At 42.9% G+C, this 18,028-nt stretch overlaps 1 protein-coding gene across 2 annotated transcripts in view; it reads left to right on the plus strand.

Moving 5' to 3' along the window:
- ULK4 (unc-51 like kinase 4) overlaps positions 1 to 18,028 on the plus strand; it is a 777,293-nt gene that overhangs the window by 257,065 nt on the left and 502,200 nt on the right. For both annotated transcript variants that reach the window (XM_088463894.1, XM_088463889.1), the window contains exon 20: positions 10,280 to 10,441. In XM_088463894.1, coding sequence (XP_088320020.1) covers positions 10,280 to 10,441 — 162 coding nt within the window. The remainder of the gene's footprint in view (positions 1 to 10,279; positions 10,442 to 18,028) is intronic.

Raw genomic sequence — 18,028 nt, forward strand, 5'->3', positions numbered from 1 at the left:
GGCCAGTTTGGAGGTGTCCTGCGCTCTGGATTTGAACCCTAGTATGTTAGGGACCTACCCGACAGAGGTTACCCAGATGTGGTGGGTAGGCCCATAACCTTGGCCAAGATTATGCCAAAAACCTCTATTCACTGCAAAAAATTTATTTATTTATATACAATCAGTTAATTTGGAGTTGAGCACCTTATTCTTTTTGTGCATAAGTCAGAGCTGCTGCAGTTCTGCGTGAGGGGCCGATGATACTCGATCTTACTGATGTTTATTAAGGTTTGCAAGGTATTATGGATGAAAGGTAGGGAAAAGGGATCAGGGAAGAGATTATTGCACAGGATTTGTATAAACAAGGTGACAAATTATTAGATGTACATGAACCAACAATAAAAATAAATCACTGGAGTGAACTCCTAATAGAATGTAATTTTGTTGGTTGTGCTCCCGGGAATAAATATATTACTAGTAAATATACAGTATTGCACAGGCAAAAGAAAAAAGAATATTCCCTTTTTTAGGGCACTCTTTGTAAAGATTCAGTGATATGATTATAAGTATATAAAAAATTACTTTTATTAGATACCTGCTACAAAAATATTACGTGATGTGCAAGATATATGTATATCACGATTGGTGCCAGATGGCAAATGTTCAATAATAGAAATAGGCGAAAATATATAAAATAAGGAAGTATTGACCTTGAAATAATAGGGTACTTCCTATTAATTCCGGTCACAAATTATGACTCTATGATATTGTGGTCTATAAACATTAATGACTGAGGTTAAAGGAAATTAACAACAATTATGTGCAAAAAAAGGGGGAAAAAAGTGCAAGTAAATATTATAAACAAGTTCTCATATAATTTGCTAATAAGTGCAGCAAAGGAAATATTATTGCACAATTCCCTTAATTACGGTGGTGAGTAACCAATTGATGTCTTAATTATAACCAAAATTACACGTTTCCTTAATGATAGCAACAAATAGGATGATATACCAAAATAGTATTAAATATTGGGGATGGTAATCAGATGATATTAAGGACCTGATTCAGAGCCGCTCGCTAGATGCGATTGTTCGCATCCAGCGTATGCAAATTTGTCAAAGTGACGCCATGGGAAGTGCTCGCTCGCCAAGGCATAAGCACACCCACTTTGGCGGTGCGAGCGACCGCTCTGTGTATGCAGACACCCACTAGCGTATGTAGAGACGCCCACTTGGGCACGTCATCTCCAGGAAGTGTATTAAAACATTGGTACATCGAGCACCATCGGATGCGTTCGCAGCGCTTGTGGTTACCTTACCCTACCGCAAGCACTGCGAGGACTTCAGTGTGACGTGTACTGTGACGCTGCCTGTTAATTATGCAAGCCTTAAAAATGGCCTTAAAAACGGCGTGGAAACACCCAGGCACACGTCGTTCGCACCTCCACTCCCCCGTTATTAGTATCCTGCCACCGTTACCACCCTGCGCCTGTTACCACCCACAAACGGCCTCTCCTGTCACTCATTTCACTAGGCTGTCTTTGCTGGGTAAGCGAGCGGGCTGCTATCGCACAGAGTAGTTCGCGCACGCGCAGAACGAAGCGTGCGCGTACGCATACCATTGGGCCGCTTGCGAGCGGCTCTGAATCAGGTCCTAAATGTATATGAATTCATCTCTTAAAGTCAACAATTTAATATCATCACCCATCAAATGATATTGCACATATCCCTTAAATGAGGTAGTAAAAGGGACTTAATAAGAACCAATATTGCACATGTCCCTAATATTTAGCAGCCAAAAGAAGTAAATATCCCCGATAAAGCTTATCGATGGTATTCAGCTAGCGATATTGCACATCTCCCTTTTTATGGCTGCCACAATGAATTGAAAAGGAAACAAACAATGTGCTTATTCGGACGACTTGTAGTCCACGGTAATATTACAAGTATTATTCAGTCGCAATAAACATAGGTAATCAATAACATTTAGAAAAAAAATTAATTAATGATATTGCATATATCCCTTTGATGATGTAATGAGAGAAAGCTGAATTAGGTCTAGGAACCAAAATTGCAGAGGGAAGCAAATATCCCAGATAAAGTATATTGTTAGGAGCGATAGTCAATTATCAATATTGCACATCTCCCTTTTGCAGCTGCCACAGTGATTATTTCACAAAATTGCATATCTCCCTTTTATAGCTGCCACATTGAAAGAAGGAAACAAAAAAAACAAATGTGCTTAATTTGAAAACCTGCAGAGAAAACATCAATAAGCTCTGTCTAATTTCCCTATTGAATTACATGTGAACAATAAAGGACATATTGGGTTATGTGTCAGAAAGTCCCCTCTTATATATACACAATAAGTATGTGTGTTAACCTCTTAGAGTCAAAAATATATAGTCAATGCAAGCGGTTCAAATATAACACAGGATTTGTTTGGAATAAGTGATAGTAAGGCACACAAGTATCTCCCACTTCTACTTTCACCTGTTGTACTTGTTACCAAGTATTGGACAAGTGATGAGAGCGTAGGGGGCTGGTGCCTATGGAAAGTAAAGTGTAGTGGTGGGTTGTTAAAGATCTAATTAGCGGGAGTTAGATAACCCCTGATGCCATCGGATATTGCAGGAGTTAAATTCACCCATATCAGTCAGGTCGCCACCAGAAAAATTGGTTACCTGTGCAGAGACCTGCCTGCTAGTGAACCAGAATCAGAAGTCCCGCTTCAGCTGCAGTCAGATAGCTTGCATTGAGCCCATCGTGCGCACAGTGGGCCTGATTCAGACCCGCTCGCAAGCAGGTCGATGGCCGGGCAGCACGCTCGTGCGGCACGAGCACTGGACGTGCACGAACCCCACAGCGAGTGAGAAATCACTCGTTGCGGGTCTCACTACAAGACGGGGCGGCTGTCGATGTTGATCGACAGCTCGCCCTGTTTTGTAGGCGGGGAGGGGGGGTGGCTGGACAAACGGAGGTGTTCCTGAAGGAACGCCTGCCATTTGGGGGCGGCCCTACCACAAGAGTCTCGTCGCAAGCCCGATGGTCGAGACCATCGCGACCATCACATGGCTGCACGCAAAAGCTGTGGGTGGTCACCCACAGCTTAGTGAGTGGTCAGGAGGCCAGCTAAACAAAAAACAAAACCCGCCCTGATTCAGAGCGAGCGCTCTGAAAGAGCGTCCGGCTCTGAATCAGGGCCAGTGTGCGGTGAACAGCTGTTCACATAACCTGCAATAATATTTCCTTTGCTGCACTTATCAGCAAATTATATGAGAACTTGTTTATATTTACTTGCACTTTTTTCCCCCTTTTTTTGCACATAATTATTGCTAATGTCCTCTAACCTCAGTCATTAATGTTTATAGTCCACAATTTCATAGAGTCGTAATTTGTAACCGGAATTGATAGGAAGTACCCTATTATTTCAAGGTCAATACTTCCTTATTTTATATATTTTCGCCTATTATTGAACATTTGCCATCTGGCACCAATCGTGATATACATATATCTTGCACATCACGTAATATTTTTATAGCAGGTATCTAATAAAAGTAATTTTTTTATATACTTATAATCAGATCATTGAATCTTTACAAAGAGTGCCCCAAAAAGGAAATTTTCTTTTTCCTTTTGCCTGTGCAATACTGTATATTTAAAGGTATTATTGATGTGAAATAGCAGTATTGGGAGGCAGTGGGCGTCTATGCTGGCAGTGTGACAACATTGCGATAGCATTCACTAGCATAAATTTGCAGCAGATCTGTGTGCGATTATGGAGCTGCGATCGCAATAGTGATCCTTAATGAATCAGGCTCTGTGTCTGTACTACTCTACCTGCTTTGCCTTCCCTTGAGCCACTTATATGTAATTTTTTGAGGAAATGTTGGCCAAGGTTACTGTAGCATGGACATGACTGGTAGTTGATCCTCCTCTTTTTCACAGCCGGGTCTCCTTAGTCAATGATACTGTTAACCACAAACTATTTTTGTATACAGCTAGAGTAACTTTGTCCAAATTTTACAAACTTTGGTCACCATGGTAGATATCTCACTATGGTCAAACGGATAGTACCTTGTCACCACTTGATACTGGTTGATTCTGGGGGCTGCCATGACACTATATGGTATTATATTATTTTGCTGCCCCACTGCTTTAATATATTGTTCAATACTATGATTTGCACGGGTTGGGTATGAGACACCGGCGGTCGAGATGACGCCGGTCACCGACAGCGGCATTTGACAGTGAAGATCCCGACAGCGGTAGATAAGTATAATACAACTAAACCTAATCCCTACCCTAACCCTCCCTCCCCATTGCCTAACCTTAACCTCCCCTCCTAGTGCCTAAACCTAACCTCCCCGCACCCTAACCCTAACTCTCCCTCCCCGGTGCCTAAACCTAACCTCCTCCCTGCACCCTAAACCTAACCCTCCCCACTTAATGCCTAACTCTAACCCTCCCCCTAGTGCCTAAACTTAACTTTCCCCTAACCCTCAATACTTACTTTCGGGATGCCAGCGGTCGTGATACTGGTGCTGGGATCCCAACGCCGGTATTTAGACCGTCGGCATCCCGCACGCTGGGATGCTGACTACATTCCAATTTACACATATGTATATGCTGCTAGATAACCACACTTATGTTATGTTCTTTTATATATGTTACTGTGATTCTTTTCATTGCCCATTTTGTGTCCATGTGAATGGTATTCTAATTTTGCACAGTTTTTGTCTCCTGTTTTTTGTTTTATTTTGTCTGTTTTCTGTTTTTTACTGAAAACCAATAAAATACACTTGATTCAAGTGACAGCAGAGATATTGTATTATGTTAAAAGTCTTTTCTATATTTATCTATATTTTCTATATTTGTCTGCTGTTCAGACCATTCCATTTATGTAGCGAAGGCCATGGAAAACTGAGTACTATATTTTCCAGAATAATTGTATGGATCCTCAAATCTCAATGTAGCTCATGATTTCATATTTTTTTTATTTAACTTTTCCTCTAAGTTGTAACTAGCCGTATAAAGGATAGACTGTATGTAGCCAGGGCATTGACTGTGCAGGTAGACAAAACAAATCAGTGAAGATCCGGAAGGTGTTGGTGGAGCTAATTTTTTTCCAGTTTTATTAAGGTGCATATCCACTAGCAGATAGAGGAACGACAGTACGATTACAACATTTTAATCTCTACAGTCGTTTCTCATAATGTGCACTACCTACACTGATATGTTGTTCAGTGTAGGCACCCTCCGATATCCCCGAACATGCCCAATCTGTCGTTATCGGCAGATTGACCTGCATGTTCAGGCGATGATTGATGTCGGAAACGACCAGGGGGAGAGCGCATCGCTGGTCGTTTACGACATTATAGTGCGCGATTAATGAGCGATTGAACGAATACGATGTCATAATCGTTCGATCTCTCATTTAAATCCTCTAGTGGATACGCGGCATTAATCTCAAGCAAGTTAAAGTTCAAGTAGAGTAGGAGAGCTTGGTCCACAGGAACTACACTTTATGGAAGGTAGTGGAGGAGTTCCTCAGAATTGTGATGTATTCTATTTGATTTATCTACCATACCCTGTGGAACATCAAAGTGATGGTAAGGGCTATAGTTTTTTTCCAGGAGGAAGCAATTTGACATGTAGCAGTACTCATGATATGGCAGAACAATTTGTAGGTGTGTTTAGGGCGATCTGGGATAGGGAGAGAGAGAAGTACAGCATATACATTTAATCGTGTAGAAATTGTAGGTTTAGTATGTGGCAGATTAATGTAAGGGATTCCCCTGCACACTACATATTGGCCAGCAAAAGTGATTTACATACTTCACGATAACTGAGATCTCAGTCGCATAGATTTTCAAACATATTGTAAGCCACCAACCACGGCAAGGCGTCTCTGTTCTGGAGGCCCCTATGCTTCATGATAATACAGTTGAGCCTCCCATATCCAAATATTCAGAAAATGGAATATTCCGAAATACGGAATTATTTTGGCATGACTGAGATAGAATTTTGATGGTTTAATGTACACAAACTTTGTCTAAGGCACAAATTATTTAAAAATATTGTATAAAATTAAATTCGGGCTGTGTGTATGAGGTGTATATGAAACATAAATGAATTTAATTTCTGTACACAAACTTTGCTTGAGCCGCAAAATTATTGAAAATATTGTATAAAATTACATGCAGGCTGTGTGTATAAAGTGTATCTAACACATAAATGCGTTCTGTGTGTATATTGGGTCCCATTCCCAAGATATTTCATGATATGCAATTATTTCAAAATACGGAATATCCCATTATCGATATAACTTTATTTCTAGTTTTCAGCAGTCAACTTCCGGGATTCCAGGTTTTACTTTCGATTTGTATAATAAGTTAATATAAACAGTCACAATATACAGTGAATAAAAAGGACTGTAGGGACAGAGAGGCAGTCTCCAATACTTCATCAAGGTCCGGGTGGTTCAAAACTTGGCTCCCAGGGCATGACTCCTCCATTTCCGGTGAAAGTTGATCGAAGGAAAACATCTTTGATCTGGTGTAAACTTTTGGGAACAAGGTGCTTCCATTACAGGGATCATAGACAAGATGCACATTGATTATTAGTGGAGTGCCAGGCATAATGGATGTTGCATGCGAAAGCTACATTACAGGATCAGCTCATGTTACACTGTAATGTAGCGTTTCGCATGCAGATACTCCCGCAGTTGCACACAGAATATAGGCATGCCACATATCATTTTAATCAGCAGAAGCTGCCAGTGTGTCCTACCGATGTGTCCTCATACATCTAGCCTCCTTGTGTGCTAAACAGCCCTTCAGGTCGCGCCATGCCGTGGTGTGACTTAGTAGCGCCGAGCATCTTTTTGTGCGACTTTTTACCTTCAAATGCGGCTTATTCGCAAAACTATGCAAATAGTTATCATTTTAATCAGCAGAAACTGCTTATGCTATGTGGCATGCTATATTCTGTGAGCAACTGATGGTGTATCTGCATGCTAAACACTATGGCCCTCATTCAGAGCCGCTTGCAAAAAGCGAGCGCTCGCTCTGAATGAGGGCGAACGCTTTTTTTTTTAAAGCCAGCCTCCTGGCCGCTCGCTAAGCTGTGCGTGACCACCCAAGCTTTAGTGAGTGGCCAGGTGATGGTCGCGATGGTCTTGACCATCGCGACCATCGGGGCTTGCGACGAGACCCTTGTGGTAGGGTCTCGTCTGCTGCAAGCCCCAGTGAGCTTTTGGCTCTAATAGAGCCGGAAGCTCACTACTGACATCACCCATGTCAGTAGGGTCACCCCCAAATGGCAGGCGTTCCTTCGGGAACGCCTCCGTTTGGACAGTCCCCCCCCCTCCCCGCCTACAAAACGAGGCGAGCTGTCGATCAACTACGACAGCCGCCCCGTATGTAGCGAGCCCCGAAGCAAGACAATTTCTCTCTCGCTCCGGGGCTTGCGCATGTGGCGCGTGCCAGTGCCCCACCATCGACCCGTTTGTGAGCGCATAGCACTTGCGAGCGGGTCTGAATGAGGGCCTATGTTACAGTGTCAGCGGCTGTAACAGTTACTTGTAGTTACTTGTAACTACATAAAATAACATAGCAATATAACTGGATTACAAAAATATAAAGGGTAGGAGATGGAAGATTCGGGGGGGTGTTGGTCACTTAGGTGGTCAAGTACAAAAAAGAGTCAGGCATCGGTTATGGCTATCCTGTGAATGGATGCCAAAGTAGCACAAGAGATGGAGATGATGTACCATATATACACCCACAATTGGAAAGGTAGGGGAATTTAGATGAGGCAGCTTAGCATACAGCCATGGAGCCCAAATCTTGTGGAACTTATCATTTCCAGCAATCGTGGTTCACGACATGCTATGAGATGACTACTGCTGCTGAATCAAAACAGGACTGAGCAGATTGAAAATAATTACCTCAATGAGAAGTACCTTTTTTTTTACTGATGTATGTTTCAATACATTTTTCTATTGTTTTATGATCTTGCATGGGAGATACTGTTGAAATAATTGGTGTGTGCGAAGCTTGTTACTTGTTGCTACCTTGGGAATGAAGCAAGAAGCCTATGCACAGGGGGGATGTTCAACTGGGTTATTGCAAATGAGACATCTGACTTGAACATATGAACAATTAGGGGATGTGCCACTCACACTGACATATTTCACTGTTAGTGGTAATTTTCACTGATTATTTGATTACACTTTTTATAATCTTTGAAATTTCACAATACGTATCACACCTGGCTTAAGAAATACATGCTATAAATCAAGGCCCCCATACATCTCAGATTGATTGCAGCAATCGTGCAATTTGCAATCGATTGTGTATAAAAATCTTTCCCTTTTTCAATCGATTGCAAATTGCACGATTGCTGCAATCAATCTTGGATGTATGGGGGCCTTTAGTGTTGCTCATTTGTGTAGCAACTATATATTTTCAATAGGTGCGACCTAGAAGTAAAAGCTTCTACCAACTAGGCTGGATGTTTTTGGAAATATTTGTTGGATATATAGCAAGAAAAAGTTTACTTTCAAACATTGAGTGATGTAACTCCCTTTGATGTAATTAAAGTGAATGTCTTGGCTGCAATTTATTAACTTTGACTGGCCATTTTTCATTTGGACACAAATGGCATCTCATCTCACACAGAGTGATGCTACCATCTTGTTCAGAACATGGGCTACCAGTGCTCCATTCATTCTACATAATTTTAATAATTTTGTCCTTTAAAGTATTCACATCATACTTGCTTACTTTTGTAGTTTCCATTACAGGAGAAGCCTGGAGAGGAGATGCAGGTGGGCGGTGATGGGGGTGTGGGCCACATATTCCTGGTATTATTCTCCCCATTCTGACAACTTCACTAGGAAGTGGATGGGATGTGGGAGGAGTACCTACTCTTCCGGGGTGCGGGGGACTACCTGAAAAATCTCAAGCCTTCTGCGTTCCGGGAGAGTAGACAAGTATAATTCACATTGATGCATGATCATTTTATTATTAACCATTTTAACATGAGAAATTAAATCCATATATACAGAATAAAAAACATAGGGCCTGATTCAGACCCACTCGCGAGCGGCTGTCCGCTCGCAAGTGGGTCGATGTTATGCACTGAGCATGCGCACGACGGAGGGAGCTCCGTCGTGCGCATGCGCCAGACGCGACGAGCGAAGGAAAGTCCTTCGCTCGTTGTGTCCGATCAAAGGGGGCGTGCTGTCAATGTTGATTGACAGCACGCCCCCTTTGATGGGCATGCCGGGGGCGTGCCTCCCTGACGGGGGCGTTCCCACGGGAACGCCTCCCGTCAGAAGCCGGCCCACTGACATCACTAGTGATGTCAGTGGGAGTGATTTTGGCTCTGATAGAGCCAAAATCACTCCGGAGCTTGCGGTTGAAACCCTCAACCGCAGGCTCCGGCTCGCAATTTCGATGGTCGCGATGGTCTCGACCATCGCGGCCATCACAAAGCACGCTCGTATAGCCTGTGGGTGGTGACCCACAGCTATACGAGCGTCCAGGAGGACGCTCCATGAAAATGGAGCCCGGCCCTCATTCAGAGCGTGCGCTCTGCTCAGAGCGTACGGCTCTGAATGAGGGCCATAATCCAATACATTTTGGATGTGTATTTCTTTTTCCTAGAGCACCCATTGGCATGAATACTGTACATTGCTCATGCATAATATTTTCATATCCTTTTTAGACCTCTCATTGTACTTCAACATCAGGATCAACAGCACATCAAAATATTTGCATTTCAATTTCACTTCACAAAAGCCCTGCAATTATTATGTCACAGAGCAAATGCCATCCTGTTAGTACACAGAAACACTTCTAAGCTGGCGGAGAGGTGAATCAATAGGAAACAGTCAGGAATAGAATAAAAAAAAAAAAGGATAAAAAAATTAAATAAAAACCTTGTAAACCTACCTACATTCTGTTAAGGGTTGGCTGGAGAATGAGGTCTTATTTTATATTAAATATAATAAATCACTATAATGTGATATAAAAGTAAATTAAAATAAACTTTATTAATGTTAGAAAAATGTGCATACCATCTGAGTTGTTCAAAAAAAATTATATTACTTGCAACAAAGCTTGACTGTGTAATAGCAAATCCCACACTCAACTGTTGTGGTGAGATAAAATAGACAGATGGCTCGTGGGCTACTGGAAATCTGGACCTGTTGTATAAAGATGAAGAAGTTGTGATAAAAGTAAATTATGTTTGAAGTAATTTATTTAGTTTATTTATTTTTTTCTTTTTAGGAAGAACCTGTCATTCATCATATGACTGCAAAAATTATTGAAAATGTCTGCACAACAATAACTTCACATGTCCAAGGATTCATTACAGGAGAGATCGGACCTGCTCTGTGGTATCTTTTTACCCACTCAACCGTAGATTCTCTTAGGATAACGGCTATATCGGTATGTTACCTTATGTTATTGGCCCTGTACATTTTGTTTTCTGTAGACGGGGTTTCCTCCCACACATGCCTATAGGCATCAAACTGAACTACGTTCTACTTTCTGTCAGTAGTGATATGTCATTATCAAATACATAATATAGTATTCAGCAACTGATTCAGTGTTCAGACTTCCCCCCTCCAGCTGTCTCTTCTCTGGAGCACCCTGGCAAGCAGATTTTTTACTTCAAGAAAGGCAGTTTTACTCTCCAGCACTAGCACAGGAACTGCCAATTGTAATACTGTAAGGAGGGTAGAGTACCAGGGGCATTTATATGCTGCTTGTGTTCACAGAGGTCTAATATGCTTCGGTATCTGCAGAGGAGAGCTTCAGCACATACTGTAGATATTGTGTCTACCGAAGTGTAACTAATTGCTAAAAATGTGTGAGAAAATTGATTACATGTCTACGTTTAATGACCTATTGTTGAATATTCTTTTAATTAGGCTACAAAAAAAATCTAAAAATGCCATGCATGGAAATAGCTGTGGTTCTTTTCCTTCCAAATTGTTTGCAATTTACCATAATTATTTCATTTATTTTTATTATTACCAGTTTTTCTTTAGTACATACATAGGGCAAAATTTACTAAGCGGCGGTTTTACGGCAATTTCTATTCTGTTCTAAACCCTAGCGGTTTGGTGGCGGATTCTATTCTGTTCTAAACCCCGGGTGTTTGGTGGCGGTTTTGCAGCGGTTTCTAAATGACAGCTCTGTTCTATTATATTCTAAAATGTGTTTTGACTGTGATTTAGCGGCGCTTTTGCTATCTGCAGGTTTACTAAGGCCAAAACCTCTGCAAAACTGCCATCAAAACACATAATAGAATAGAACAGGGCTGTCATTTAGAAACTGCTGCAAAACCGCCACCAAACCCCAGGAGTTTAGAACATAATAGAACCCGCCACCAAACCGCCGGGGTTTAGAATAGAATAGAACCCTACAGTGCATTATTTCATACACTCGATACTTGCAAATTTATTTCCTAGTGTTGTCATCTCAACAGTGTATCTGTGTTACTATTAGGGGTGAGCTGGTTCGGATTTCTGAAATCCGAACCCCCCCGATCCGAGGCCGATGACGTTTTGCCTCGATTTCAGATCCGAGTCAGGCGGGAAAAGTCGAGCCTGACTCAGATCTGAAATCGAGGCAAAACGTCATCATCCCGCCTTCCGGGTCTCGCGGGTTTTAGATTCTATATAAGGTACCTGCGTCGGCGCCATTTTCTCACTCGGCTGTGGACAGTGAAGAGAGAGGGTGGGAGTTAGGGCTGGCTGGGCTGTGTAGTGCAGTGCAGTGTAGTGTTGTGCTGCGCTGTGCTGCTGTTGTCCATAGGGGCTGTGTCCAATCCTCCAAAGTCCATAGGGGCTGGCTGGACTGTGTTGTGCAGTCAGTTGTCCATTGGGGCTGTGTCCACTCCAAAGTCCTGTGCAGTGTCCCAGTCCTAAAGGGGTGCTGTAGTGTTGTCCAGGGGGTGCTCTGTCCATCAGGGGTGCTCCCCCCAAGTGCAAAAAAAATAAATATTTTTTCAGTGTTTGTGAATTGTGTGCACAGTAGCCGCACGTGCATCAACAAAGTAGTGCCAAGCGTGCGCCTGTGTCATAAGTAAAGGGCTGGCTGGCTTGTCCGTTAAAGGGTGCTGTAACCCCCAAAGTGCACTCCAAACAAAATAAAAAAATATTCTCTGTGTTTGTGAATTGTGTGCACTGTGGCTGCACGTGCATCAACAAAGGAGCAGCGCCAAGCGTGCGCCTGTGTCCCATAAGTAAAGGGCCGGCTGGCTTGTCCGTTAAAGGGTGGTGTAACCCTCAAAGTGCGCTCCACAAAAAATAAAAAAGTCTCCTTTTTTTTTTCTGCCTTTGTGAATTGTGTGGGCTATAGCCGCTTCTGCATCCTCAAAGCAGCAGCAACAAGCGTGCGTCTGTCTGTTAAAGGGTGGTGTAACCCCCAAAGTGCACTCCAACAAAAATAAAATATTTTCTTCTGTGTTTGTGAATTGTTTGCACTGTACGTGCATCCTCAAAGCAGCAGCGCCAAGTGTGCGCCTGTGTTCCATAAGTAAAGAGCCGGCTGGCTCATTTGTTAAAGGGCGTGTAACCCACAAAGTGCACTAGTCTCCAACAAAAAGAAAAAAATATTTTCTGTGTTTGTGTGTGCATTAGACGCACGTATATATCAATATAACATAAATGGAGGACCAAACTTTCTCCGATAAACATAAAAAGATCAATAACCACTTCCTCCTAGTGCTGAAGCTGCTGCCACTAGTCATGACATAGACGATAACATGCCATCAACGTCGTCTGCCAAGGCCAATGCCCAATGTCATAGTAGAGGGCACATCCAATCCCAAATGACAAAGTTCAGGAAAATGACCTTAAAAAAAACATTTAAATCATCTGAGGAGAAACGTAAACTTGCCAATATGCCATTTACGACACAGAGTGGCAAGGAACGGCTAAGGTCTTTCCCTATGTTCATGACTAGTGGTTCAGCTTCACATGACGATGGAAGCCCTCCTCCCGCTAAAAAAAATCAAACGAGTTAAGCTGGCAAAAGCACAGTGAAGAACTGTGCGTTCTAAGAAGATATCACAAATCCCCCATGGAGAGTCCAAGTGTGGTGGCGGTTGCGATGCCTGACCTTCCCAGCACTGGACGGGAAGAGGTGGGTCTTTCCACCATTTGCACACCCCCTGCAAGTGCTGAAAGGAGCACCAACAGTCCACTTGCTGATATGCAAATTGAAGATGTCACTGTTGTAGTACAACAGGATGAGGATACTGGTGTAGGTGGCGCTGAGGAGGAAGTTGGCAAGGAGGATTCTGATGGTGATGTGGTTTGTTTAAATCAGGCTTCGGGGGAGACAGTTGTCCGTGGGATGAAAAAGCCCATCACGGTCATGCCTGGGCAAAAAATCAAACATTCCACCTCTTTGGTCTGGCAATATTTCTATCCAAATCCGGACAACAACTGCCTTGCCATATGTACCATATGTAAAGGTGAAATAAGTAGGGGTAGGGACTTTAACCACCTAGGACGATCCTCCCTTATACGGCACCTGCAGCGCGTTCATAAAAAGTTACTGTCAAGTTCAGAAACTTTGGCTAAGACCGTAAGCATTCCAGGGACACCTAAATCCTGTTGTCCTGTTGTATCCTAGCGCCTGCAAACCACACCGTCAACTCCCTCCTCGTCAATTTCCTCCTTAGTCAGGATCGGAAGTAGTCCTGCAGGCCATGTCACTGGCATGACTGACTCTCCTATCCGGGATTCCTCCAGAGGATCCTGCATTGCTACGCCTACTGCTGCCGCTGTTGCTGCTGCTGGGAGTCGTTCATCATCCCAGAGAGGAAGTAGGAACACCACTACTTTTACTAAACAATTGACCCTCCACGAGTACTTAGCGAGGAGGATGAAGTACGACAGCAGTCATCCTGAAGCAAAACGTATAACTGAGGCCATGACAGCTATGTTGGTGTTAGACGTGCGTCCGGTATCCGCCATTAGTGCAGTGGGATTTAGACAATTGATGGAGGTAGTGTGTTCCCGGTTCCAAATCCCGTCTAGATTCCACTTAACTTGGCAGGCGATACAGAGACTGTACAGAAACGTCAGAAAAAGTGTTCTCATTGTCCTGAAAAATGTGGTGAGGATGTGAGGATGACGATGTACACAACACTGAAGAGGGTGAGGAATCGGTGGATGAGGAGGATGAGGACGACATCTTGCCTCCGTAGAGCCAGTTTGTGCAGGGACAGATTAATTGCCAGCTTGTTTTGTGGGGGCCCAATCGAACCAATCATTTCAGCCACAGTCGTGTGGCAGACCCTGTCGCTGAAATGATTGGTATGTTAAAGTGTGCATGTCCTGTTTATTCAACATAAGGGTGGGTAGGAGGGCCCAAGGACAATTCCATCTTGCACCTCTTTTTTTTCTTTGCATTATGTACTGTTTGGGGCCTAGTTTTTCAACCTGCCATCCTGTCTGCCACTGCAGTGTCACTCCTAGATGGGCCACGTGTTTGTGCCGCCCACTCGTTTCGCTTAGCATAGTCATCCAGCTACCTTGGTGCAACCTTTTGGACATAAAAACACTATTGTGAGGTGTTCAGAATAGACTGGAAATGAGTGGAAATTGAGGTTATTGAGGTTAATAATAGCATAGGAGCAGAAAAACCCACGAATTCTGTGATTTTAGCTGTTTTTATGCTTTTTTTAAAAAAAATACAGATCCAAAACACAAAACCCAGAACTCGAAACACGGAAGGGTGGTTTTGGCAAAACCAATCCAGATCCAAAACACGAAGAAAGATCCAGATCCAAAACCAAAACACAAAACACGAATTGTGGCCGGTGCATACCCCTAGTTACTATTAGTGTTAGTTAACCCCATAGTTTAACCTTGCTCCACAACTAAGATTTGCTGGGTTTTCGTCTCTCAACGAGGTACGCTGTTTCCTGTATCATGTTTGCTCACAGGATTTTTCAATTGGGAGAGTGCTCCTCTTCACTTTCTATCCTTCCTGTTTCACCAACAGTGGAGATTCAGGATTCAGGATTTGATGTTACAACTTTGGCTACTGATTTAGCAACGGAGTTGTTGAAGATTCTAATTCCTTACCCAGATAACAAGTTTAATAGCTTATTTTCTCTTTTCTACAATGACCCGAGTCCTTTGCATGCACAAACACCTGTCCCAATTGCAGAGTGATGTATGAGCCAGCCCCAATTAGTCTCAACTCTGAACCTGTTGCTTTGATACCCATTCCTCGTCCGGAGAATGCTGGCACTAATTCTACTAGGTCACCTATCCCGTATGTTGCTTTTCTTAATTTAGATAAGGAAGATTATTCTTTTGTTTTGGATTTAGTAGCTGACAGGCAGGTTCCCCAATTTGACAATGTGGTTCACTTCTGTCCTTGTGGCCTGGGTGTTGACAATACTCCTTGGCCTGTAACAGTGAACTTTTTGGATTCCTGGAACAAAAACAATACTCCCAAGGCTTACTTTAGATATATCTCATTGATACTGCTGCCCAACAATCTGTGACTTTCTTTGAGTTCTGTAACTTTCCTCCTCTGTGCTCTCGTATGGATACATCCTTATTTTCTCTATATGATATCGTATGCACATCACTCACTTGTAATACCAATTTTGTACCCATGCTTACTCTTTGATATGCCTCTATTACACTTGTATCATTGTGTCATGCTTCAATAAAAAAAGAAAAAAATGAATAGAATAGAACCCACCGTCAAACCGCCGCTTAGTAAATTTTGCTTATAATCTGCATCGCTTTTCAGAGCATGTTTAGTCATCATATCAGCCTCTACCCCAGCAGAGCTTTCAATCTTTGGGCAAAATTTACTAAGCGCCGGTTTGTATTCTGTTCTAAACCCCGGCAGTTTGGTGGCGGGTTCTATTCTGTTCTAAACCCCGGGGGTTTGGTGGCGGTTTTGCAGCGGTTTCTAAATGACAGCCGTGTTATATTCTATTCTAAAATGTGTTTTGACTGTGGTTTGGTGGCGGTTTTGCTATCTGCAGATTTACTAAGACCAAAACCACTGCAAAACTGCCACCAAAACACATTTTAGAATAGAATAGAACAGGGCTGTCATTTAGAAACTGCTGCAAAACCGCCACCAAACCCCCGGGGTTTAGAACAGTATAGAACCCGCCACCAAACCGCCAGGGTTTAGAATAGAATAGAACCCGCCGTCAAACCGCAGCTTAGTACATTTTGCCCTAAATGTCCTACCACATGGACACACATATGTGAGGGTTAATGTATTTTGAGGAAGCCAATTAACTAAGCAGTACGTTTTTGGGAGGAATCTGGAGAACCTGGAGGAAAGCAATGCACACATATAGAGGTATACAATCGGGAAGCCGGCTGCCTTAATACCGGCAGCTGGCTTCCCGACTGTCATATCCTGGCGAGGGTGAAATGCCGGGCGTCTAGATGTAGACTCCTGACATTTCTCCGCCGTTCGTAGACCGGCGCCTGGCATCTCGATCGAAGGGATGCCGGGTGCCGCGAGCGGACAGCCGTGGGGGGGGAGTTTTAGGTTTAGGGCACCCGGGGGGGACTTAGGGTTAGGCACCCCCCCGGAAGGGTTAGGGCTGGGCTAGGGGGAGGGAGGGTTAGGGTTAGGCACCCCCGGGGGGGACTTAGGGTTAGGCAGCGGGGGAGGGAGGTTAGGCACCCCTAAGGAGGGTTAGGGGGTTAGGTTAGTCAATACTTATCTATCGATGATCGGGATTTCCAGCGCTGTCGGGCTTCCGCTGCCGGGAACTGTGCTGTGGTCGGCCAGGCGCTGCCAGGAATCATACCGATTCCCATATAGAGCCTTGGCTGAGAATTGATCTCATGCTTCTGTGCTGTGATGTGGTGATGCTAACCACTACGCCATTGTACTGCATGTACAATTCCTTATATATATTATTTTATACTTTACATGTTACTTTTCATTCCCTCCTACACACAGCTATCATTAATTGTATACATTCCCTTCACCACTCAACCTCCATTTACAGCTCTGTAAAAGTGAGGGACACAAAGCAGTGCAGCATAGCATTAATATTACTCAATCATCTTCCGTAAGATACTATTTTAATTTGAATAAATACGAACTTGTTATATTGAAGCTATTACATGGACAGTATAAGAATGTACGTGAAAACAATGGGCTGTGGTTTTACACTTACAGAGGTTTCTAATGGTGCGTACACGCTAGACGATATGCTCCCTGAGCGATATCGTCTAGTGTGTCCCCGGCAGGCTGTGCTCAGTGACGTTCATGACATTGAGCACACCCGCTGAACGATATCATTAACGATGTCGTTCAGCGCCGTGCTCTCTCCCCCATTCCATAACATGCAGCATCCTGACGACATCGTCAGGTTGGCCTGCATGTTAAACCGATGAACGATGATGACGAACGACCCGCGGGAACGCGCGTCGTCGTTATCGTTCTTCTTTTTTATATTAACAATGGACGATAAAGTGGACGACTGAACGATAACGATATCGTTATCGTTCAGTCGTCCACTTTAATCGCCCAGTGTGTACGCACCATAAGACTGATTAGGCACGTCAGATAACATAACATAAATATTCTGACTAAAATGTAAAAATATCAAAACAATTGTTAGCCTAAGAGGACTTTTTGGACAAAAACATAAAATTTTCTTAAATTAACGTACCCCTAGTAAATACAGTAGTTAAAACCAAAAGAAATGTTACTTTAATTCTATGTGAAAGTTTCCTACAAAACCAAATAGACCCAAAAGATTGTTGGATTGCGCTTCAGAGTGAAGCTTAATAAAATTTACTACATGGTAATAACCACTTGTCTTTGAAACAAAATATTTAGACAAGGCTTCACTTAGTAAAATATAACAAATTTAATATACGTATTCAAAATTAGCAATTTTGACACAAATGAGATATAACAGATCAACCACATAATAAAACCTACATTCATAAAATAGTGTCCCTTGGACTTAAATCGGTCCTTGTATAAAACGATGTAAAATATGAAACC

This window comes from Taudactylus pleione, unplaced genomic scaffold (assembly GCF_031769625.1).
Source record: "Taudactylus pleione unplaced genomic scaffold, aTauple2 ptg000053l, whole genome shotgun sequence".
In the NCBI taxonomy this organism is placed as follows: Eukaryota; Metazoa; Chordata; class Amphibia; order Anura; family Myobatrachidae; genus Taudactylus; species Taudactylus pleione.